This window comes from Nerophis ophidion, linkage group LG02, assembly GCF_033978795.1.
Source record: "Nerophis ophidion isolate RoL-2023_Sa linkage group LG02, RoL_Noph_v1.0, whole genome shotgun sequence".
NCBI classification, from domain to species: domain Eukaryota; kingdom Metazoa; phylum Chordata; class Actinopteri; order Syngnathiformes; family Syngnathidae; genus Nerophis; species Nerophis ophidion.
This window is the reverse complement of record NC_084612.1, coordinates 69833326-69857046: the sequence shown is the minus strand read 5'-3', so window position 1 is coordinate 69857046 and position 23721 is coordinate 69833326. Positions and strand designations below refer to the sequence as shown.

General features: G+C 43.2%; 1 protein-coding gene across 1 annotated transcript in view; it reads left to right on the top strand.

The window, feature by feature from the left end:
* LOC133544374 (protein-glutamine gamma-glutamyltransferase 5-like) overlaps positions 1 to 23449 on the top strand; it is a 41232-nt gene extending 17783 nt beyond the window's left edge. Inside the window, exons 8-14 of the mRNA XM_061889615.1 lie at positions 1090 to 1193; positions 1262 to 1501; positions 8703 to 8771; positions 8848 to 9048; positions 12222 to 12379; positions 17694 to 17830; positions 22987 to 23449. Coding sequence (XP_061745599.1) covers positions 1090 to 1193; positions 1262 to 1501; positions 8703 to 8771; positions 8848 to 9048; positions 12222 to 12379; positions 17694 to 17830; positions 22987 to 23137 — 1060 coding nt within the window. The 3' untranslated portion in view covers positions 23138 to 23449. The remainder of the gene's footprint in view (positions 1 to 1089; positions 1194 to 1261; positions 1502 to 8702; positions 8772 to 8847; positions 9049 to 12221; positions 12380 to 17693; positions 17831 to 22986) is intronic.
* The last annotated feature ends 272 nt before the right edge of the window (positions 23450 to 23721 follow it).

Below are 23721 nucleotides of genomic sequence, written 5' to 3'. Positions count from 1 at the left end.
TCACTTAAACTAAGCGGCCAAGTCCAACTCCCGAAGCAGGCCCCTTACTCTTCCAACATGACTGTGCACCAGTGCACAAAGCCAGGTCCATAAAGATATGGATGACAAAGTCTGGTTTGGATGAACTTGACTGGCCTGTATAGAGTCCTGACGTGAACCCGATAGAACACCTTTGGGATGAACTAGAACGGAGACTGAAAGCCAGGCCTTTTCGACCAACATCAGTGTGTGACCTCACCAATGCGCTTTTGGAGGAAGTGTCAAAAATTCCTAAAAACACACTCCGCAACCTTGTGGACAGCCTTCCCAGAAGAGTTGAAACAGTAATAGCTGCAAAAGGTGGACCCGCGTTATATTGAACCCTATGGGTTAGGAATGGGATGGCACTTTAAGTTCATATGTGAGTCAAAGCAGGTGGCCAAATACTTTTGGCTACATGGTGTATGTACACGGTGATGAGGTGGCGACTTGTCCAGTGTGTACATCGCCTTCCGCCCGATTGTAGCTGAGATAGGCACCAGCGACCCCAAAGGGAATAAGCTGTAGAAAAATGGATGGATGGGTGTATGTACAAAATAAACCACATGAGGAAAATGATCAAACTACATAAATAACATCCTGTAATTTGATTTTGATATAATTTGTTTTATCTTGATGGATTGAAAATGAACACTAATGAGTGGACCATGAACATTATCACATAATTTATTCAGAACCTATAAATAACGACAAATAAAGATAGAATACTACTAACCGCAACATGTGAGTGTTAGAAAAACAACAACATTATTATTTGTACAATCTCAGAATGTAAACGTTGTCTTTATTTTTAAGTTATCGAGCCGTGATTTTTACCAGTCCGGCCCACTTGGGAGTAGATTTTTCTCCATGTGGCCCCCGATCTAAAATGGGTTTGACACACCTGGATTAGACTTAAAAAACCACAACCTCTTTAAAACCCAAATAATTCCTTTATTATAACACCTGCAAATAACTGTTGAAACAACTTTGATAACATTTTATGGGGAAAATATAAGGGAATTTGTACCTAAAAAGCATCACTTGTTATTTATTGACATCCTAAAACAGGAACTTCCACGTGTGGGTGGAGTGTTGGATGACCCGAAAAGATTTGGAAGGTGACATGGACGGCTGGCAGGTTTTAGATCCAACCCCCCAGAAGAGAAGCGGAGGTCTGTCTTGTCCCTTTGCATCTTTTATTCCCAACAGAACATCTCTCTATAATATTGCTTCTTATCAGGAGTGTTCTGTTGCGGTCCCGCTCCCGCCAAGGCCATCAAGGAGCGACGCGTCGACCTCTTCTACGACATCCCCTTTGTGTACGCCGAGGTGAACGCCGACGTCCACACGTTGGTGGTGAGCGAGGGTCACGTCGTGAGCCGCAGCGTGGACACGGACAGAGTGGGACCTCTGATCTGCACTAAAGCGGTGGGCTTACCCAGGATGCAGAACATCACCAGAGACTACAAACACATCAAAAGTATGAGATATGGGTTTAAACCAGTGTTTTTCAACCACTGTGCCGTGAGATATAGTCTGGTGTGCCGTCTAATTTCACCTATTTGGGTTAAAAATATTTTTTGTAAACCAGTGGTTACAGTATAGTCTGCAAATGATGTGTTGTTGTTGTTGAGTGTCGGTGGCGTCTAGAGCTCGGTAGAGTAACCGTCTAATACTCTTCCATATCAGTAGGTGGCAGCCGGTAGCTAATTTCTTTGTAGATGCCTGTCAGGGTCAAACACTGATGACATCTATTAATCAGACAAGAAGCAAGGAACCAAGCAGGGACAGAGTTCAATATAGCTCATGAGGAGAACGCATGGCGCTGAACACTTAGTCACAGTCTTGCCCTACGCTGCTATTGATGACACCTAACTCTACATGCCCCTAAAGCTGACCAACACGCCGGATTGTAGTCAGCTGGAGGCGTGTCTTAATGAAATTAAACAATGGATGTCCGCTAACTTTTTGCAACTCAACGCCAAAAAAACGGAAATGCTGATTATCGGTCCTGCTAGACACCAACCTCTATTTAATAATACAACTCTAACATTTGACAACCAAACAATTAAACAAGGCGACACGGTAAAGAGTCTGGGTATTATCTTCGACCCAACTCTCTCCTTTGAGTCACACATTAAGAATGTTACTAAAACGGCCTTCTTTCATCTCCATAATATCGCTAAAATTTGCTCCATTCTGTCCACTAAAGACGCTGAGATCATTATCCATGCGTTTGTTACGTCTCGTCTCGATTACTGTAACGTATTATTTTCGGGTCTCCCCATGTCTAGCATTAAAAGATTACAGTTGGTACAAAATGCGGCTGCTAGACTTTTGACAAGAACAAGAAAGTTTGATCACATTACGCCTGTACTGGCTCACCTGCATTGGCTTCCTGTGCACTTAAGATGTGACTTTAAGGTTTTACTACTTACGTATAAAATACTACACGGTCTAGCTCCATCCTATCTTGCCGATTGTATTGTACCATATGTCCCGGCAAGAAATCTGCGTTCAAAGGACTCCGGCTTATTAGTGATTCCCAAAGCCCAAAAAAAGTCTGCGGGCTATAGAGCGTTTTCCGTTCGGGCTCCAGTACTCTGGAATGCCCTCCCGGTAACAGTTTGAGATGCCACCTCAGTAGAAGCATTTAAGTCTCACCTTAAAACTCATTTAAATAGACTCCCTTTTTAGACCAGTTGATCTGCCGTTTCTTTTCTTTTTCTCCTATGTCCCACTCTCCCTTGTGGAGGGGGTCCGGTCCGATCCGATGGCCATTTACTGCTTGTCTGTGTATCGACTGGCGACATTTCTGCGCTCCTGATCAGCCTCCGCTTGGGATGGTTTCCTGCTGGCTCCGCTGTGAGCGGGACTCTCGCTGCTGTGTTGGATCCGCTTTGGACTGGAATCTCGCGACTGTTTTGGATCCAATATGGATTGAACTTTCACAGTATCATGCTAGACCCGCTCAACATCCATTGCTTTCCTCCTCTCCAAGGTTCTCATAGTCATCATTGTCACCGACGTCCCACTGGGTGTGAGTTTTCCTTGCCCTTATGTGGGCCTACCGAGGATGTGGTAGTGGTTTGTGTTGTGGTTTGTGCAGCCCTTTGAGACACTAGTGATTTAGGGCTATATAAGTAAACTTTGATTGATTGATTGATATTATTGCACATTGTCCTATCACACAAGTAGTTAGCAATAACGGATGTAATTACGCATGGAAAATTGGAGCAAAAAAGCTAACATTAGAAATATAAATACATAACTTTTAGAATGGAAATAGTAACCCACAGAAATCTGTTAGAACGAATGGCAAGTATTTCTAGCTTTCTTATACATCCATGCTCTTGTCCTTGTGAACGTGATGTATAACCCATCAGATACTAAAGCCAAAACAAAGCCTGCTACTAGCAAAAATGAGCAAAAAAACTAAAGTCCATGGAAAAGGCCAGGGAGCTCCCACTATCTGAATGTTATGGTGAGGTTTTTCATGTATTCATTTTTCATGCACTGATTTGCCACACGTGGAAGGCCGTTTGTCAGGTTCAAACACTGATGACATTTATTAATCAGACAAGAAGCAAGGAACCATGCAGAGACGGAGTTCAATTTAGCTCATGAGGAGAACGCATGGATCTGAACACTTAGTCACAGTCTCGCCCTACGCTGTTATTATTGCACATTGTCCTATTACACAAGTAGTTAGCAATAACAGATGTATTTACGCATGGAAAATTGGAGCAAAAAAGCTAACATTATAAATATAAATAAATAACTTTTAGAATGGAAATAGTAACCCACATAAATCTGTTAGAACGAATGGCAAGTATTTCTAGCCTTCTTATACATCCATGCTCTTGTCCTTGTGAACGTGATGTATCACTTAGAACCCATCAGATACTAAAGCCAAAACAAAGCCTGCTACTAGCAAAAATGAGCAAAAAAACTAAAGTCCATGGAAAAGGCCAGGGAGCTCCCACTATCTGAATGTTATGGTGAGGTTTTTCATGTATTCATTTTTCATGCACTGATTTGCCACACGTGGAAGGCCGTTTGTCAGGTTCAAACACTGATGACATTTATTAATCAGACAAGAAGCAAGGAACCATGCAGAGACGGAGTTCAATTTAGCTCATGAGGAGAACGCATGGATCTGAACACTTAGTCACAGTCTCGCCCTACGCTGTTATTATTGCACATTGTCCTATTACACAAGTAGTTAGCAATAACAGATGTATTTACGCATGGAAAATTGGAGCAAAAAAGCTAACATTATAAATATAAATAAATAACTTTTAGAATGGAAATAGTAACCCACATAAATCTGTTAGAACGAATGGCAAGTATTTCTAGCCTTCTTATACATCCATGCTCTTGTCCTTGTGAACGTGATGTATCACTTAGAACCCATCAGATACTAAAGCCAAAATAAAGCCTGCTACTAGCAAAAATGAGCAAAAAAACTAAAGTCCATGGAAAAGGCCAGGGAGCTCCCACTATCTGAATGTTACGGTGAGTTTTTTTCATGTATTCATTTTTCATGCACTTATTTGCCACATGTGGAAGGCCGTTTGTCAGGTTCCAACACGAATGACTTCCATTAATCAGACAAGAAGCAAGGAACCATGCAGAGACAGAGTTCAATTTAGCTCATGAGGAGAACGCATGGAGCTGAACACTTAGTCACAGTCTCGCCCTACGCTCTAAGGTTCAGCTCCCGCGTCCCTCTTTTTATTCAGAGTTCCATAGTCAACATCACTTAGGCCACATCTAAAATGGGTGGTCACATATATTATGCAAAGCAGGTCCAGGATGCACAGTACGTGACGGAATGGGCTGGGGGCCGTGTGATTTCGCCTTGTCCCCGCTTCGTCTGTGTGCTGTCATCTTATCTTCGTTGAGGTCCTTAAAGTCCTTGGCTGTTAGCGACTAAAAACAAAGATAAAATCTGTGGCTGAGGCCACCCCTCAGACAAGAAGTTTTGTCCTTGCATGGATTAGAAAAAGTCTAACTTGAGCACAATAGCTAATAAATAAAGCAACAGACTTTAAGCATACTAAAGTTACTGTGATAATATCTACGTAATAGTTCTAACATGCCGGAAACAGCGGGAGGCAGCGTGCAGGTAAAAAGGTGTCTTATGCTTAAACCAAAAATAAGCAAAAATAAGCCCGGCTGACCTGTCTGACAAACCTGTAAATGTGTTGGTCATGTATGATGTCTTTTTGTTATTTTTCTTCATGATGTGTAATGTCTATTGTTTAAATGTACGGCAGTGAAAATTAATTTCCCCAACGGGGACCAATTGTAACGAATAGGTGGGTGGATCCCAAGGATGCAGAGACGTATAGCGTGTTATCAAGAGTTCTTTTATTTATTGAAGAAGTAACAAAAAGTAGCAAAAACAAAGTGATGATGGAAAACACACCATGCAAAAAACTACTAAGCGATACGACATAAAAAAAACCCCAAAAATGTCGGTGTTCATTTATTTACACATTTACACACACATAACATTCATCTACTCCTTGTTGAGTTAAGGGTTGAATTGTCCATCCTTGTTCTATTCTCCGTCACTATTTTTCTAACCATACGCATGTACAGTGGATGGCAGTATTGTCCTGTTTAAGAGTGTCACAACATTGCTGTTTACTGCAGACGAACTGCTTTACGGTACAAAAACGTGACTGCTGTTGTTGTGTGTTGTTACCGCGCTGGGAGAACGTTAATGAAACTGCCTGACAATAAACCCACATAAGAAACCAAGAACTCACCCTCGATTATTCTAAAGTTGTAATGTCATTGGGTAGACACGCTGTTTATATTGTGGGAAAGCGGACGTGAAAACAGGCTGTCCTCACTCAGGTCCGCATGGAGCTGGAAGGGGCGTGGCCTCCAGCTCTGCCTGAATTTCGGGAGATTTTCGGGAGAAAATTTGTCCCGGCAGGTTTTCGGGAGAGGCGCTTAATTTCTGCCATGACCCTCCCCCGCCGAATTTTTAGTGATTGACGTGTGTGTGACGATTGCTGACATTTTCTTCGTCTCTTCTGCGAATAAGATGAATAATGTTATTTGATATTGTGTAATCTCCAGTACACGATTTCCTTTTCGGTGCCATTTTTGTTCAGCCCTTCTCAGTTTTTATAAGTTACCACCAACGATGAAATGATCCATTTTAATAGTACGGGAGTAGCATATAGCAGTTAGCGTCCCATGATCCACAATGTACTTCTGTCATAACCCTCCCCAGCCGAATTCTTATTGGTTGACGTGTGTGTGTGACGAATTCTGACGCGTGTGACGATTGCTGACATTTTCTTCGTCTCTTCCGCGAATTGGATAAATAATATTATTTGAGACCCTGCCCCAAGTGGAGGAGTTCAAGTACCTAGGAGTCTTGTTCACGAGTGGGGGAAGAGTGGATCGGGAGATCGACAGGCGCATCGGTGCGGCGTCTTCAGTAATGCGGACGTTGTACCGATCCGTTGTGGTGAAGAAGGAGCTGAGCCGGAAGGCAAAGCTCTCAATTTACCGGTCGATATACGTTCCCACACTCACCTATGGTCATGAGCTTCGGGTCATGACCGAAAGGATAAGATCACGGGTACAAGCGGCCGAAATGAGTTTGGGGCTCTCCCTTAGAGATAGGGTGAGAAGCTCTGTCATCCGGGAAGAACTCAAAGTAAAGCCGCTTCTCCTCCACATCGAGAGGAGCCAGATGAGGGGGCTCGGGCATCTGTTCAGGATGCCACCCGAACGCCTCCCTAGGGAGGTGTTTAGGGCACGTCCAACCGGTAGGAGGCCACGGGGAAGACCCAGGACACGTTGGGAAGACTATATCTCCCGGCTGGCCTGGGAACGCCTCGGGATCCCCCGGGAAGAGCTGGACGAAGTGGCTGGGGAGAGGAAAGTCTGGGCTTCCCTGCTTGGGCTGCTGCCCCCGCGACCCGACCTCGGATGGGCGGAGGATGATGGATGGATGGATATTGTGTAATCTGCAGTACATGATTTCCTTTTCGGTACTATTTTTGTTCAGCCCTTCTCAGTTTTTATAAGTTACCGCCAACGATGAAATGATCAATTTTTAAATTGCTGTAGCTATTTAAAAATTGATCATTTCATTTTTAAATAGCTACTGCATTAGCATATAGCATATAGCAGTTAGCATTCCATGACCCACAATGCACTTCTGCCATGACCCTCCCCCGCCGAATTCCTATTGGTTGACGTGTGTGTGACGATTGCTGACATTTTCTCCGTCTCTTCCGCGAATGAGATAAATAATATTATTTGATATTTTACGGTAATGTGTTAATAATTTCACACATAAGTCGCTCCGGAGTATATGTCGCATCCTCGGCCAAACTATGAAAAAAAACATGACTTATAGTCCGAAAAATATGGTACCTACTTCGAGACAAGAGCTATAGTGATGCATGCTTGGTTATGGTTTAAAGCAGGGGTGCCCATTACGTCGATCGCGAGCTACCAGTCGAGCGCGGGGGGTGTTTCAGTCGATCTCGAGCCAGGCTTTTAAAAAAAATCGATCTAAAAATTTGTGATCATCAATCTTCACCAAGACGTCACTTAAATGACATTCACAGTACCGGAGGGTCTTGTGAGATGACGCTGGCTGCTGCAAGATCATTATTATGAAAATATGACCGAGAGGAAGGCGAGAAACACTTTTTATTTCAACAGACTCTCGCGCCGTACCTTCCGTCAAAACTCTAAAGGCCGACTGCACATTTCCTATCTTCACAATAAAAGCCCTGCTTCATGCTACTTGCGCTAACTAAATACAGAGTCTCGGAAAACTGGCGTGCACAAGCGATCCCTCAGAAAGCTTTCCGAGACTCTTATTTTGTTAGCGCAGGCACCATGAAGCAGGGCTTTTATTGTGAAGATAGGAAATGTGCAGTCGGCCTTTAGAGTTTTGACGGAAGGGACGGCGCCAAAGTCTGTTGAAATAAAAAGTGTTTCTCGCCTTCCTCTGTCATTTTTTCATAATAATGAACTGGCAGCAGCCAGCGTCATCTCACAAGACCCTCGAGTGCCATGAATGTCAATCAAGCAAGCTACGGAATTTGCCGCCAATGTTTTTCTTGTAAAGTGTATGGAAGCTGGATGAATTAGATGCCAAAAACCAACCACTTTCATGTGGTATTGTACAGAAAGGACAACTTTTTGTCTCCTCCATTTGAAAATGTGGGCGTTATCATCATTACTGTCTGATTCCAATCAATGCAAGTCATCAGAATCAGGTAATACACCAACTTATATTCTTGTCTTCGTGAAAGAAAGACATTTATATGTGTTACACATGCTTGTATTATCATTAAACACATTTAACTTGTTTACAAAAATGTCTCTTTCATAAATAAATAAATACAAATGATATATATAAATTAAGTAGATCCCCTCGAGTTGGTCAATTGAAAAGTAGCTCGCCTGCAGAAAAAGTGTGGGCACCCCTGGTTTAAAGTCATATCTAACAATTGCCACAATAACTTTTTACTGTCAACTGAGTTTCGTTTTTCAATAATTTCTGCTAGTGGTGTGCCTCTGCATTTTTTCAACGCAAAATAAAATGTGCCTTGGCTCAAAAAAGGTTGAAAAACACTGCTTTAAACAGCTGTTTCATGTGGTAAACACGTCTTTGTCTTCTATAACAGGCCTGACGTCAACGATGTCGTCAAACCGTTCCTCCGTGTCCGAGAGCTCCACGCTAAGAAGAGGAACAAGTGAGAACCGTCGGCCCGAAGTCGTCACCTGCTCGAAACCTCCGAACTAACCAGACGATCTCTCTACTCTCCACAGAGAGATTGGCCGCGTTTCTGACGCTGGATAAAACCCCCGTGGCCGGGACGTCCATCCTCTTCACTTTGAAGGTTGTCAACAGGCAGAGCGCGGCCAAGATGATGAAGGTCCACCTTAACGCTCAGACCAAAGAGTACAACCACAGCCCCTCGGAGACCTTCTGGGAGGCTCACAAGGTCATAGAGCTGGCACCTTTGGAAGGTAAGCCAATGCAATGACTGATTATTACATGCCTGGCTCAGCGTCCGTCCAGAAACTTGAAGGTTCTTGGTGCAAATCTAGCGACTGCTGCTACTCTGGGCAAGCAATATCTAGAGTATGTGAAAGTACAGCTCCTACTTTTGTATGTTTGATGGTCGTGTGATGGGTGATGAGCCAAGGAGACACCAAGAGGAATCGTCGAACAAAAAGCTTTATTTGTTTCAGCGAGCCCCGGACTAGAACCGCAGCTCTAGGAGAAGAAGTGTGCCAAATCTCTTTATTCTGCTGTCCTGTTGAAACACTTGTGTTTAAATACCATTTCTAATAGCCAGCACTTCATCCATGGCCACCAGACCTGTGCCCCCCTCTCCCTTGTGGAGGGGAGGGGGGCACAGGTCCGGTGGCCATGGATGAAGTGCTGGCTGTCCAGAGTCGGGACCCGTGGTGGACTGCTCGCCTGTGCATCGTTTGGGGACATTTCTGCGCTGCTGACCTGTCTCCGCTCGAGATGGTCTCCTGCAGGTCCCACTATGGACAGGACTCTTACTATTATGTTAGATCCACTAAGGACTGGGGGCTTCACGGTGGCAGAGGGGTTAGTGCGTCTGCCTCACAATACGAAGTTCCTGCAGTCCTGGGTTCAAATCCAGGCTCGGGATCTTTCTGTGTGGAGTTTGCATGTCCTCCCCGTGAATGCGTGGGTTCTCTCCGGGTACTCCGGCCTCCTCCCACCTCCAAAGACATGCACCTGGGGATAGGTTTAGCTCAGTTGGTAGAGCGGCCGTGCCAGCAACTTGAGGGTTGCAGGTTCGATTCCCGCTTCCGCCAACCTAGTCACTGCCGTTGTGTCCTTGGGCAAGACACTTTACCCACCTGCTCCCAGTGCCACCCACACTGGTTTGAATGTAACTTAGATATTGGGTGTCACTATGTAAAAGCACTTTGAGTCACTTGAGAAAAAGCGCTATATAAATATAATTCACTTCACTTCACTTGATTGGCAACACTAAATTGGTCCTAGTGTGTGAATGTGAGTGTGAATGTTGTCTGTCTATCTGTGTTGGCCCTGTGATGAGGTGGCGACTTGTCCAGGGTGTACCCTGCCTTCCGCCCGATTGTAGCTGAGATAGGCGCCAGCGCCCCCCGCGACCCTGAAAGGGAATAAGCGGTAGAAAATGGATGGATGGATGGCACTAAGGACTGGACTTTGACAATATTATGCTGGACCCACTCAACGTCCATTGCACTGGTCTCCCCTAGAGGGGGGCGTGTGTGTGGGGTGGGGTCCTCTCCAAGGTTTCTCATTGTTATCTCACTGCGTTTAGTTTTTCCTTGCCCTGATGTGGGATCTGAACCGAAGATGTCGTTGTGGCTTGTGGGTCTAATCTTGATGCCGGACATTAGAGATGCGCGGGTCGGGCGGTCGACATGACGAAAAAATAGATTTTAATTAGATTCGGGCGGGTGGCGGTTCACCCATCCGGAAATATTTGATATGCATGGTTCTGTGATCGGTATCCTTTGCCATTCAAAGAGCCATTTAAGACCCGTGTCATAAAGCGAAGAAAACAACAAGAGAAGCTATAATTCTCCTGAATGACTGCCGGTAGTCACCCAGATAATAAGTATTAGGGCGTTCTTTGAAGCCATTGGCTTTGTCGCCTACTACAACATGTACGATCTGTTCGTCGATTCCAGCATCTTGTTGTGTTTGGCTTCCGCGGCAACACGCACTGGACTGCAAGGCATACTGGGTGACACAGAGTACACTAATGGTTGTGATATAAACAATTTTAACACTCTTGGTAATATGCGCCACACTGTGAAGCCAAACCAATAAAGAACGACAAACACATTTTGGGAGAACATCCTCACGGTAACACAACATAAACGCAACACAACAAATACCCATAATCCTTTGTATTCATGACAAATTTTAATTTTCCTGAAGGAACTCTCCTGAAGGAATCAATAAAGTACTATCTATTCATCTATCTATCTATCTATCTATCTATCTATCTATCTATCTATCTATCCATCTATCTATCTATCTATCTATCTATCTATCTATCTATCCATCCATCCATCCATCCATCCATCCATCCATCCATCCATCCATCCATCCATCCATCCATCCATCCATCCATCCATCCATCCATCCATCCATCCATCCATCCATCCATCCATCCATCCATCCATCCATCCATCCATCCATCCATCCATCCATCCATCCATCCATCCATCCATCCATCCATCCATCCATCCATCCATCCATCCATCTATCTATCTATCTATCTATCTATCTATCTATCTATCTATCTATCTATCTATCTATCTATCTATCTATCTATCTATCTATCTATCTATCTATCCATCCATCTATCCATCTACTTCCTAACTATTTTATACATCTCGAGATATCTAGCAACAGAGGGAAGGGAGTGCGGGGTCATGGGGACAGGCCGCAGCTCTCAGGCGCTGACCAACCTTCCTCTCACCCCTATGAGATTTGCGTCGAGGGCGTTGGATTGAGGCGTGGGGTGTAATATAAATTATATACCAAGAGGATAAAAGTAAAGGATATTAAATGAGCTCAAATATACCTACAAACAAGGCATAATGATGCGATATTTACTTACAGCTCACCTAAATAGCATGTTAGCATTGATTAGCACTAACCAAATATGCCTGATTAGCACTCCAACAAGTCAATAACATCAACAAAGTACACCTTCGTGCATTCAAGCACAGCATAAAACTTTTGGTGGACAAAATGAGAGCGGAAGATATCACATGTAAACAAACTGTTGCGTCACAGTCCACACTATGGTGAGTTCAAGAGCCGGCAAAATTATTAGAAAAAAAAATTGATGTTCACCAGATAGTCTCATCAGTGAAGCATACACACAAACATATTCAACAGTGGGATTTTTAACAGTCGGGAAGGTTTATGTCATGTTTGTCCTCATACAAAAAACATACTAAAACAAACAAAAAAATATTTCCACACCATCTTTTTCCATTTTCAATCCTTTTTTAAAAAAGCTCCAGGGAGCCACTAGGGCGGGACTAAAGAGCCGCGGGTGGCTGACCCCCGAGCTACGTTGTTCATTTTTGTTTCTGATGGGACTCCTTTGCATTTACACTTTGTGTTTGTCTGTGTGTTGTTTTAGTTAAGGTCCTGAAGCAGCAGATCCACCCGTTCCAGTACGAGGACGTGGTGGGGGACAACCTGGTCAACCTGGCAGCGGTTTTGGAGGACATGGTCACTCAGGAGCGCGTGCTGGCCTTTGAGGAGTTCAACATCGCCAACCCACAGCTTGTCATCGAGGTACAACAACAGCTCATACATCCATCCACCTTCTTCCGCTTATCTGAGGTCGGGTCGCGGGGGCAGCAGCCTAAGCAGGGAAGCCCAGACTTCCCTCTAAAACAGGGGCCTCAAACTCAATTTACCTGGGGGTTTGGATGCAGAAACTGGGTGAGACTAGACCGCAAAAAAAGATTTCTTAAAAAAATCTAACATGCACTTTTTAACGAATTCACCTTCTTTGAATGGCTTTCCCGCCCTAGCAACATACTTGCCAACTCTCGTGATCTTTCGGGGGAACTCCCGAATATCAGTGCCCCTCCCGAAAATCTCCCGGGGCAATCATTATCCCGGTTTTCACCCGGACAATTATATTAAAGGCATGCCGTGATGATACTGCCTTTAGCGTCATCTACAACCGGCCCAGTCACATATTGTATGTGGCTTCTGCAGACCCACGGAATAGGCGCCACACTGTGAAACCACACCAAACAAGATTGACAAACACATTTTGGGAGAACATCCGCACCGTAACACAACATAAACCCAACAGAACGAATACCAAGAATCCCATGCATCCCTAACTCTTCCGGGCTACAATAGGGCGTTGGGTTTAGGGGGAGGGGGGGTGTATATTGTAGACAAGAAGTTTCGTCCTTGCACAGATAGAAAACGTCTAACTTAAGCACAATAGCTAATAACTATAGCAACGGACTTTAAGCATACTAAAGTTTGTGTGATAATATATACATGATTATTCTAACACCGGTCCGTGAAAGTAATGCCTATATTAAACCGGTCCATGGTGCAAAAAATGGTTGAGACCCCTGATGTAGACCACAAGAAAGTGTTTTCTATTTAGAAAAAAATGATAATAATTTGACCTCTTTAATGTGCCGCTGCGCCTTTTGTATGAAATCAGACCTGACTAGACCCGCTCATCGGCGGTGCGCCTTATAATCCCGTGCGCCCTATGCTCTTGAAAATACGGTAAGTCTTGCAATGTGGACGGTGTGGCTAAATTGGGAGAGTGGCGGTGCCAGCAATCTGAGGGTTACCGGTTCAATCCCCACCTTCTACCATCCTAGTCACGTCCCAGTGACGTGCGCTGAACTGGTATATAATCCTCCATTTAATTAAATTTAATTCCGAGAAATTAAACAATATTTTTGCATCTGACAAAAAACACCCACAAACGCTGGCTTACCCTAATAAAAATGCCTTGTTTGTTATAAATACAGTTAAAAAAAAAAGAAAGGAAAAAAGCGCCCCCACTTCTCCCAGTGTGGCCAGTCAGAGTACTGCTGAGGCATTGAACTGCAAGTTGACAATGTATTGCCCACTACCTTGAGGCAGAGGTACTCGCTGCCTCAAGATCTGCCTTTTCCACGTGGCAACAAGTATGCGCACACTCGCACGCACGCCCAATACACACTCACATTACCTCGCACTCAGCATCAAGGGTTGGAATTGGGGGTTAAATCACCATAAATGATTCCTGGGCGCGGCACCGCTGCTGCCCACTGCTCCCCTCACTTCCCAGGGGGTGATCAAGGGTGATGGGCCAAATGTCAAATGCAGAGGACACATTTCACCACACCTAGTGTGTGTGTGACAATCATTAAGTTAACTTTAACTGTGTGTAGCCGTGGAGGCACCGCCTGTGTCTGCCTCACTTCTCGCCTGCTGCATTGTTCTGATCAGGAAACGTGGAATTTCCGCGATTTTGGCCGTGAAAATTATCAGAATATACAGGAACCACACCAAAATTACATAGAAAGCCTAAACCAAAAGATAAATATTAAAACTTCCATCCATCCATTTCCTACCGCTTATTCCCTTTTGGGGTTACGGGGGGCGCTGGCGCCTATCTCAGCTACAATCGGGCGGAAGGCGGGGTACACCCTGGACAAGTCGCCACTTCATCGCAGGGCCAACACAGATAGACAGACAACATTCACACACTAGGCCCAATTTAGTGTTGCCAATCAACCTATCCCCAGGTGCATGTCTTTGGAAGTGGGAGGAAGCCGGAGTACCCGGAGGGAACCCACGCATTCACAAGGAGAAAATGCAAACTCCACACAGAAAGATCCCGAGCCTGGATTTGAACCCAGGACTGCAGGACCTTCGTATTGTGAGGCAGACGCACTAACCCCTCTGCCACCGTGAACCCCATATTAAAACTTATTTTATTTTATTACTTCGTTTTGGAACATCTCATGGTTAAGCTACCTGATGGCAGGCGAGGCACTGCCTCACTTGCCTCCCCTGACAGCATGTCACTGCGACGTCCGTTGTGTCCTTGAGCAAGACGCTTCACCCTTGCTCCTGATGGGTCCCTGGTTAGCGCCTTGCATAGCAACTCCCGCCATCAGTGTGTGAATGGGTGAATTTGGAAATAGTGTCAAAGCGTTTTGAGTTCCTTAATGGGGCGGTATAGCTCTGTTGGTAGAGCGGTTGGCCAGCAACCTGAGGGTTGCAGGTTCGATTCCCGCTTCCGCCATCCTAGTCACTGCCGTTGTGTCCTTGGGCAAGACACTTTGCCCACCTGCTCCCAGTGCCACCCACACTGGTTTGAATGTAACTTAGATATTGGGTTTCACTATGTAAAGCGCTTTGAGTCACTCGAGAAAAGCGCTATATAAATATAATTCACTTCACTTAATAAAAAGGTAGAAAAGAACTGTTCAAGTAAAACCCATTGTATTAATTTCAACCCACATGTTTCAAGAATGTTAATATCTGAACTTCATTTAAAGGCCTACTGAAACCCACTACTACCGACCACACAGTCTGATAGTTTATATATCAATGATGAAATATTAACATTGCAACACATGCCAATACGGCCGGTTTAATTTACTAAATTACAATTTTAAATTTCCCTCGGAGTTTCTTGTTGAAAATGTCACGAAATGATGTGACGTCACGGACTGTCAGGACATATTAGTGCAGCACCACTTACGGCTAAAAGTCGTCTCTTTTCATCGTGCAATTACACAGTATTCTGGACATCTGTGTTGCTGAATCTTTTGCAATTTGTTCAATTAATAATGGAGAAGTCAATGTAGAAAGATGGAGGTGGGAAGCTTTAGCCTTTAGCCACACAAACACACGGTGATTCCTTGTTTAAAATTCCCGGAGGTGACGCTTTACTATGGATCAGAGCGGTCAAGCGAACATGGATCCCGACTACATGTCAACCGGCAGGTTTCGGTGGGAAAATTGTGGTAATAAGTCGGCTCTTACCGTAGATCTGTAGAGTTTGCGCCGTCCTTGTATCTGCCGTGACTTCCCTCAGAGACTGGCCTCAAGACACCCGTGGACACACCCCTCCGACTATCAGGTACTATTTAATCTCACTAAAACACTAGCAACACAATAGAAAAATAAGGGATTTCCATCCTAGTAAATGTGTCTAAAACGTCAAGGCTTGGTTAGCCCAGAATTTTTTAATAATGAATGAGGGAAAAACGCAAATTTTAGTTTTTGTCCGGCCCTCACTGACTTGGGACCATTGCAAAATGATGTGCGTCCCAAAGTCACTAGCCTTGGCGTCACTATAGACAGCCATTTTAAACTAGACAAACAAGTAAATGGCGTTTTTAAAATCGTGTTTTTATCCCCTTTGTCTTTTAGTAAAGGTTAAACCGTTTTTATTTTTTAACCTTTTTGAACAAGTCGTGCATGCTTTTATTTCAAGTGGCCTGGACTACTGCAATGCACTTTATGCTGGCATCTGCCAAAAAGCTCTCTCCCGGTTGCAGTTAGTCCAGAACGCGGCAGCAGGACTTTTAACAGGGGCCAGGAAAGGCCAGCATATAACCCCAATTCTTCAGAGTTTGCACTGGCTCCCTGTTCATTTTAGAATTGATTTTAAAACATTGCTGTTTGTTTTTAAATCTTTACATGGACTGGCACCTCAATATATCTCGGACCTCATCCAAATTTACATTCCTGCGCACGCTCTGAGGTCCGAGAGCCAGTAGCAGCTCGTGGTTCCCAAGACCAGACTTAAGACCAGGGGAGACAGGGCCTTCTCTGTGGTCGGCCCTAAGCTCTGGAACACTCTGCCCCTCCATGTTCAAACTGCTTCCACAGTGGAGTGTTTTAAGTCTCGTCTTAAGACCCACTTTTATTCTTTGGCTTTTAACACTACGTGTCAGGCTGGTTTGTTTTCCCGAGGTGCAAAGCGAAGGGAGTGGAAACGGCGTGAAGGTAAAGACATCTTTATTTTAACACTAATAAACTAAAAAAAAACAGGAACAAACAAAAAGCGCTCACAATGGAGGTACAAAACTTGAGCTATGAAACAAAAGACTAGCTCAAAGGCTATAAACTATAAACATGAAACAAAAACACTTGCACGGTGGCATGAGTAACAAAAACTTACGTGGACAAAATGGACAGCATTGCAAGGCATGAAGCAGATAATCCAGGGCGTGAATGAGGTGGGAACTAATACGTTGGCATGGAAACAAAGAAAACCAGGAAGTGCAAAACGTGACTGAATGTCCAAAAATCAAAAACATAACATGACAAAACAAAACATGATCCACAGGTGTGACACTACGTGAGTTGTCTGGTCCTCTGTTGTCCTCTGTGTTCTTTATACACTTTGATTTCTATTTTACTGTTTTAAATGATTTTACCCTTTAAAATAGTTTTCAATCATATTTGTTTTGATATTGTTTTTTTTTATTATATTGGTTTTATATTTTTTTATTTTTTGTTTTTATTCAGTCATTGGTGGAGCATAATATTGTTTTTTTTAATATTCTTTTAACATGGCTGGAAACGTTATTGTTGTTTAAATGTGCTATATAAATAAAGTGGATTGGACTGGATAAAAACATCTAAATCCGTCCCAATGCAATTGCCTTTTTTTTTTTTTAAACTTTTTTATTTTTATTTTTTTTTCTAGTCCTTCGCTATCAATATCATCCACAAGTCTTTCATCCTTGCTCAAATTAATGGGGAAATTGTCGTTTTCTCGGTCCGAATAGCTCTTGCTGCTGGAGGCTCCCATTATGAACAATGTGAGGAGCCCTCACACTTGTGACATCATCGTCTGCTACTTCCGGTACAGGCAAGGCTTTTTTATCAGCGCCAAAAGTTGCGAAATTTATCATGGATGTTCTCTACTAAAAAATATGGCAATATCGCGAAATGATCAAGTATGACACATAGAATGGACCTGCTATCCCCGTTTCAATAAGAACATCTCATTTCAGTAGGCCTTTAAGTAAAAGTATAATTTTCCACTCAGCATTTTTTTTTTGGTTTTAAATCTGGCGCCCATTCTAAGGAGAGTTATTCAATGATCTTTCAGATTGAAGGCGGAGAGACGGTGGCGATGCACAAACAGCAAGCAGCCAGCGTAACTTTCACCAATCCCTTTTGTCACCCCGTAAGCGGCTTGCTGAGCGTGTCCGGCAGCAGCCTCATCAAAGGTCACGCCAACTCCAGGTAAACAAGAACCTTCTCATTGTTTTCATCTCGATTATGACGATCACGGTGACTTCAAGAAAGTACAGAAAATCGACACGTTCGTTGTGATTATTACACGTGCATGGTTCTGCTTATGAGGAAGACTTTACTGCATGTTGTGTAGGCTGACCATACGTCCTCTTTTCCCCGGGACATGTCCTCTTTTGTGGCTGTGTCGGTGTGTTCTTTTAAATGCGTCAAATGTCCGGCATTTTGAATTAGGGTTGCGTGTATTTTCAATGTAGGTACAGCGTTAAGTTACCGTTTGCCCCTGACAAACTGTCAGGGGCAAGCCTGACAATATATATATATAAATATATATATATATTGTCAGGCTTGCCCCTGACAGTTTGTCTATGTTTTAGTTTTTTTCTCTGCATTTGTCTGTTTCCTGTGTTTAGTATTTCCTGTCTTTTAGTTCCTGTCAAGTGCTCTTAATTTGTCAGCTTCCTGTCTTGTTCCCTGAGTGCTTTGTTCCTCCTCAGTGTGTTTAGTATTTCCTGTCCTTAGCTAGTGCTCTTATTTTGTCAGCTTCCTGTCTTGTTCCCTGAGTGCTGTGTTCCTCCTCAGTGTGTTTAGTATTTCCTGTCCTTAGCTAGTGCTCTTATTTTGTCAGCTTCCTGTCTTGTTCCCTGAGTGCTGTGTTCCTCCTCAGTGTGTTTAGTATTTCCTGTCCTTAGCTAGTGCTCTTATTTTGTCAGCTTCCTGTCTTGTTCCCTGAGTGCTTTGTTCCTCCTCAGTGTGTTTAGTATTTCCTGTCCTTAGCTAGTGCTCTTATTTTGTCAGCTTCCTGTCTTGTTCCCTGAGTGCTGTGTTCCTCCTCAGTGTGTTTAGTATTTCCTGTCCTTAGCTAGTGCTCTTATTTTGTCAGCTTCCTGTCTTGTTCCCTGAGTGCTTTGTTCCTCCTCAGTGTGTTTAGTATTTCCTGTCCTTAGCTAGTGCTCTTATTTTGTCAGCTTCCTGTCTTGTTCCCTGAGTGCTGTGTTCCTCCTCAGTGTGTTTAGTATTTCCTGTCCTTAGCTAGTGCTCTTATTTTGTCAGCTTCCTGTCTTGTTCCCTGAGTGCTGTGTTCCTCCTCAGTGTGTTTAGTATTTCCTGTCCTTAGCTAGTGCTCTTATTTTGTCAGCTTCCTGTCTTGTTCCCTGAGTGCTTTGTTCCTCCTCAGTGTGTTTAGTATTTCCTGTCCTTAGCTAGTGCTCTTATTTTGTCAGCTTCCTGTCTTGTTCCCTGAGTGCTTTGTTCCTCTTCAGTGTGTTTAGTATTTCCTGTCCTTAGCTAGTGCTCTTATTTTGTCAGCTTCCTGTCTTGTTCCCTGAGTGCTTTGTTCCTCCTCAGTGTGTTTAGTATTTCCTGTCCTTAGCTAGTGCTCTTATTTTGTCAGCTTCCTGTCTTGTTCCCTGAGTGCTTTGTTCCTCCTCAGTGTGTTTAGTATTTCCTGTCCTTAGCTAGTGCTCTTATTTTGTCAGCTTCCTGTCTTGTTCCCTGAGTGCTTTGTTCCTCCTCAGTGTGTTTAGTATTTCCTGTCCTTAGTTAGTGCTCTTATTTTGTCAGCTTCCTGTCTTGTTTCCTGAGTGCTTTGTTCCTCCTCAGTGTGTTTAGTATTTCCTGTCCTTAGCTAGTGCTCTTATTTTGTCAGCTTCCTGTCTTGTTCCCTGAGTGCTTTGTTCCTCCTCAGTGTGTTTAACATTTCCTGTCCTTAGCTAGTGTTCTTATTTTGTCAGCTTCCTGTCTTGTTCCCTGAGTGCTTTGTTCCTCCTCAGTGTGTTTAGTATTTCCTGTCCTTAGCTCGTGCTCTTATTTTGTCAGCTTCCTGTCTTGTTCCCTGAGTGCTTTGTTCCTCCTCAGTGTGTTTAGTATTTCCTGTCCTTAGCTAGTGCTCTTATTTTGTCAGCTTCCTGTCTTGTTCCCTGAGTGCTGTGTTCCTCCTCAGTGTGTTTAGTATTTCCTGTCCTTAGCTAGTGCTCTTATTTTGTCAGCTTCCTGTCTTGTTCCCTGAGTGCTGTGTTCCCCTTCAGCTGCAGCTGATTGGCATCTGGCCACACCTGTTACCAATCAGCCGGCTCCTATTTAGATGAGATATATTAGATGGATTAGATTAGATAGTGCTTTATTTATTCCGTCAGGAGAGTTACTTCAGGAAAATTACAATTTTCAGCACAATCCCATTCAAGATCAGACAAACATTACAGGGAGACAGAACAGGATCGCTGACGGGTCTGCCGGCTTCCAGCGCCCCTTACAAAAAAGACATACAGGTAAACAAGGGGGGGGGAAGAAAAAAATAGAAGATTAAAATAAAATAAGAAAACAATTTGTACCTCCTTTGTGTTGTGTCAGTTGCTGGATCATTGTATCGTCATTCGGACTTGTATTGTCGTTGCCGCATGTCACTCTTGTCGTGCTACCTGTCGTTTTGTTACAGCTACTACCTGTCATGCTACATTTTGTCCTGGTCGTCGTAGCGGTAAGCTGTTTTTGTTAGCCATTAGCTATTTCCAGGTTTTCTGTTTGTTATCCTCTAGCTTCCATGCTAAAGTTCCTTTTTTGTTTTCTAGCTTCCAGTGCTAGCTCCCTTAGTTTGTTATTCCGCCCACGTGCGTGCTTTTTGTTTGTTCTTGTTCTATTATTTATATCAAATCATGTGTTCAGATTCAATGCCTGCCTCCATCTCTGCATCTTGGGGTTCATCAACAAATACCCCTGACATATACATATATGTATATATATATATATATATATATGTATGTGAATTCTAGCTGTAAATATTTTAGCAGCTGGCTACGGGATGTTAGCCAATGGCTTTGGTTGGGGGGCGGGACTTCCGGGGAAGTTAGGGAAATGAGGCTATTGACAGGAAGTGTTGGTTCGAGTTTTGACGGGAAAAGGAAATAGACTTCTTGGTAAACACTAAGGTGGGTTTAAAGGCAACATTTTTAACTCCAGTAAATGAGTTATTTTAGTATTTGTGAGTCCATGGAAACTTCACTTTTATCTCTTGCTGGATCCACATCGTTCAAGAATGGAGAAAGGCTAGCTTTTAAAGGCCTACTGAAATAAATAAGAAAATCTCATTTCAGTAGGCCTTTAAAGGCCCAGGGTACATTCTAAAAATACTATTAAAATAAGCTTAAACATAACAAAAGTGAAACAAAAAAAGCTTAAAGGTGTAATTGTAATTTAGAAAAAGTTGCAATTTTGACTAATTAAACAAAGCTGTTTTTTTTTTCTTTCAAACTGTCATTGCTCAAAAACATAATATTGAATCAAAATCAATGTTATTATGAATTATTGACCTATCCAAGGTTCCCATTACTTCACATCAAATATTCCACTAAGAAAAATATTTTTGGTGGAAGATTTTTGCATATTTTGTGTGTTTGCCATTAAAAACATAGTTTTGTTTGACAAAAAAAGGGCGGAAAACAAACAAACAAAAAACAACATAAAAAAACCAAAACATTTTGAAATGAAGGATAGATGTGAAGTTGATGTAGACTCCAGAGATTTAAGCGTTAAATATAAAAAGTATTTATGCCCGGGTACACCATTGTCATCATTTCATGACCCAAGCAAAACTCTTTTTACACTTTTTTATACTGAAATAAATACACCTACAACTTATTAAATAAAAACAGAGAAAAAACTACCAGGTAAAGTTTGGATCCATGAAGAAGAAAGTGAATGAATGTTTATGGGGTGGCATAGCTCGGTTGGTCGAGTGGGTGTGCCAGCAACTTGTTCGATTCCCGCTTGTGCCATCCTAGTCACTGCCGTTGTGTCCTTGGGCAAGACACTTTACCCACCTGCTCCCAGTGCCACCCACACTGGTTTAAATGTAACTTAGATATTGGGTTTCCCTATGTAAAGCGCTTTGAGTCACTTGAGAAAAAGCGCTATATAAATATAATTCACTTCACTTATAACTGAATACATATGCATTATTTTTTATTATATTTTTTAATGAATTAAGTAACATTTATGACCACCTTTTTCCCAAAACACGATATAGAATGTGAGATACAACAGGATAATGAATACGTTTGTTTTAGTTCAAAACGCTTACAAAAAAGGGGGACCCCAAAAGTTTACCGTGGGACCCGATTTTTATGACCTGATGGGGTCCCTGGGACCCCATTTTAAAAATCCCTAGCACCAACACAGCAGTCAACAGAGGAGAAAAAATGATTTATTTAAATAAATATATTATTTATATTATTATGAGAATCAGCACCTCCAAGTCCGAGTCCATGGTTCTCGCCCGGAAAAGGGTGGAGTGCCATCTCCGGGTTGGGGAGGAGACCCTGCCCCAAGTGGAGAAGTTCAAGTACCTAGGAGTCTTGTTCACGAGTGAGGGAAGAGTGGATCGTGAGATCGACAGGCGGATCGGTGCGGCGTCTTCAGTAATGCGGACGTTGTACCGATCCGTTGTGGTGAAGAAGGAGCTGAGCCGGAAGGCAAAGCTCTCAATTTACCGGTCGATCTACGTTCCCATCCTCACCTATGGTCATGATCTTTGGGTCATGACCGAAAGGATAAGATCACGGGTACAAGCGGCCGAAATGAGTTTGGGGCTCTTTCTTAGAGATAGGGTGAGAAGCTCTGTCATCCGGGAGGAACTCAAAGTAAAGCCGCTGCTCCTTCACATCGAGAGGAGCCAGATGAGGTGGTTCGGGCATCTGGTCAGGATGCCACCCGAACGCCTCCCTAGGGAGGTGTTTAGGGCACGTCCAACCGGTAGGAGGCCACGGGGAAGACCCAGGACACGTTGGGAAGACTATGTCTCCCAGCTGGCCTGGGAACGCCTCGGGATCCCCCGGGAAGAGCTAGACGAAGTGGCTGGGGAGAGGGAAGTCTGGGTTTCCCTGCTTAGGCTGTTGCCCCCGCGACCCGACCTCGGATAAGCGGAAGATGATGGATGGATGGATGGATGGATATTATTTATAAAGCAAGTTCGAGTATCATTGGCAAATTTTCACAACATGTGTGAAAATTGTGTCCTCTTTTTGGGATTTCAGAATATGGTCAGCCTAATGTTGTGAGAATGAAGTCTTATCTTTTTAGACACAAAGCCAGACTTTATCTTTTGTTTCTTGCTTTTTTTTTTTTTTTTTTTAAATGCTTCCTTCTCCTTGCAGGATGTTCCCGCTGCGTCCAGGAGAAAGTGGGAAGCACCGCATCAACTTCTTCCCCAGCATGAAAGGAACAAAGATGCTTCAGGCCTCCCTGACTCTCTCTAACAGGACGACCATCACGGGATTCAAGATGGTCACCGTCCGCCGTGTTTAGAGCTCGCTGTTGCTGATTGTCGCCTCGGAAAATGTGAAACTGCCACCTTTTAACTTTTCTATTGTCTTGAAGTGAATATTTATATCCTTGATTATTTATTACGTTTTACATCTACATTACAGCTTTTTTTTTGTGTGCATGGAAGCTTAATGAAAATGAATTTTCAGACACTTTTTCCCTGCTCACTAAAGAAAAAAATATCTTGAAATATCAAAGTACATCTTTAAAAAAAAAAAGTACATTTTTCACTCAAAATAACAGTGTTTTATATGCAATAGTGGTCAAAAGTCACTTATAAAGAACATAATGTCATGGCTGTCTTGAGTTTCCAATAATTTCCACAACTCTTTATATTTTGCGATAGAGTGATTGGAGCACATACTTTGTCACAAAAAACATTCATGAAGTTTGGTTATTTTATGAGTTTATTGTGGGTCTACTGAAAATGTGAGCAAATTTGCTGGATCAAAAGTTTACATACAGCAATGTTGATATTTGCTTATATGTCCTTTGGCAAGAATCACTGCAATAAGGGGCTTTTGGTCGCCATCCACAAGCTTCTGGCACGTTTTTGTTTTATCTGA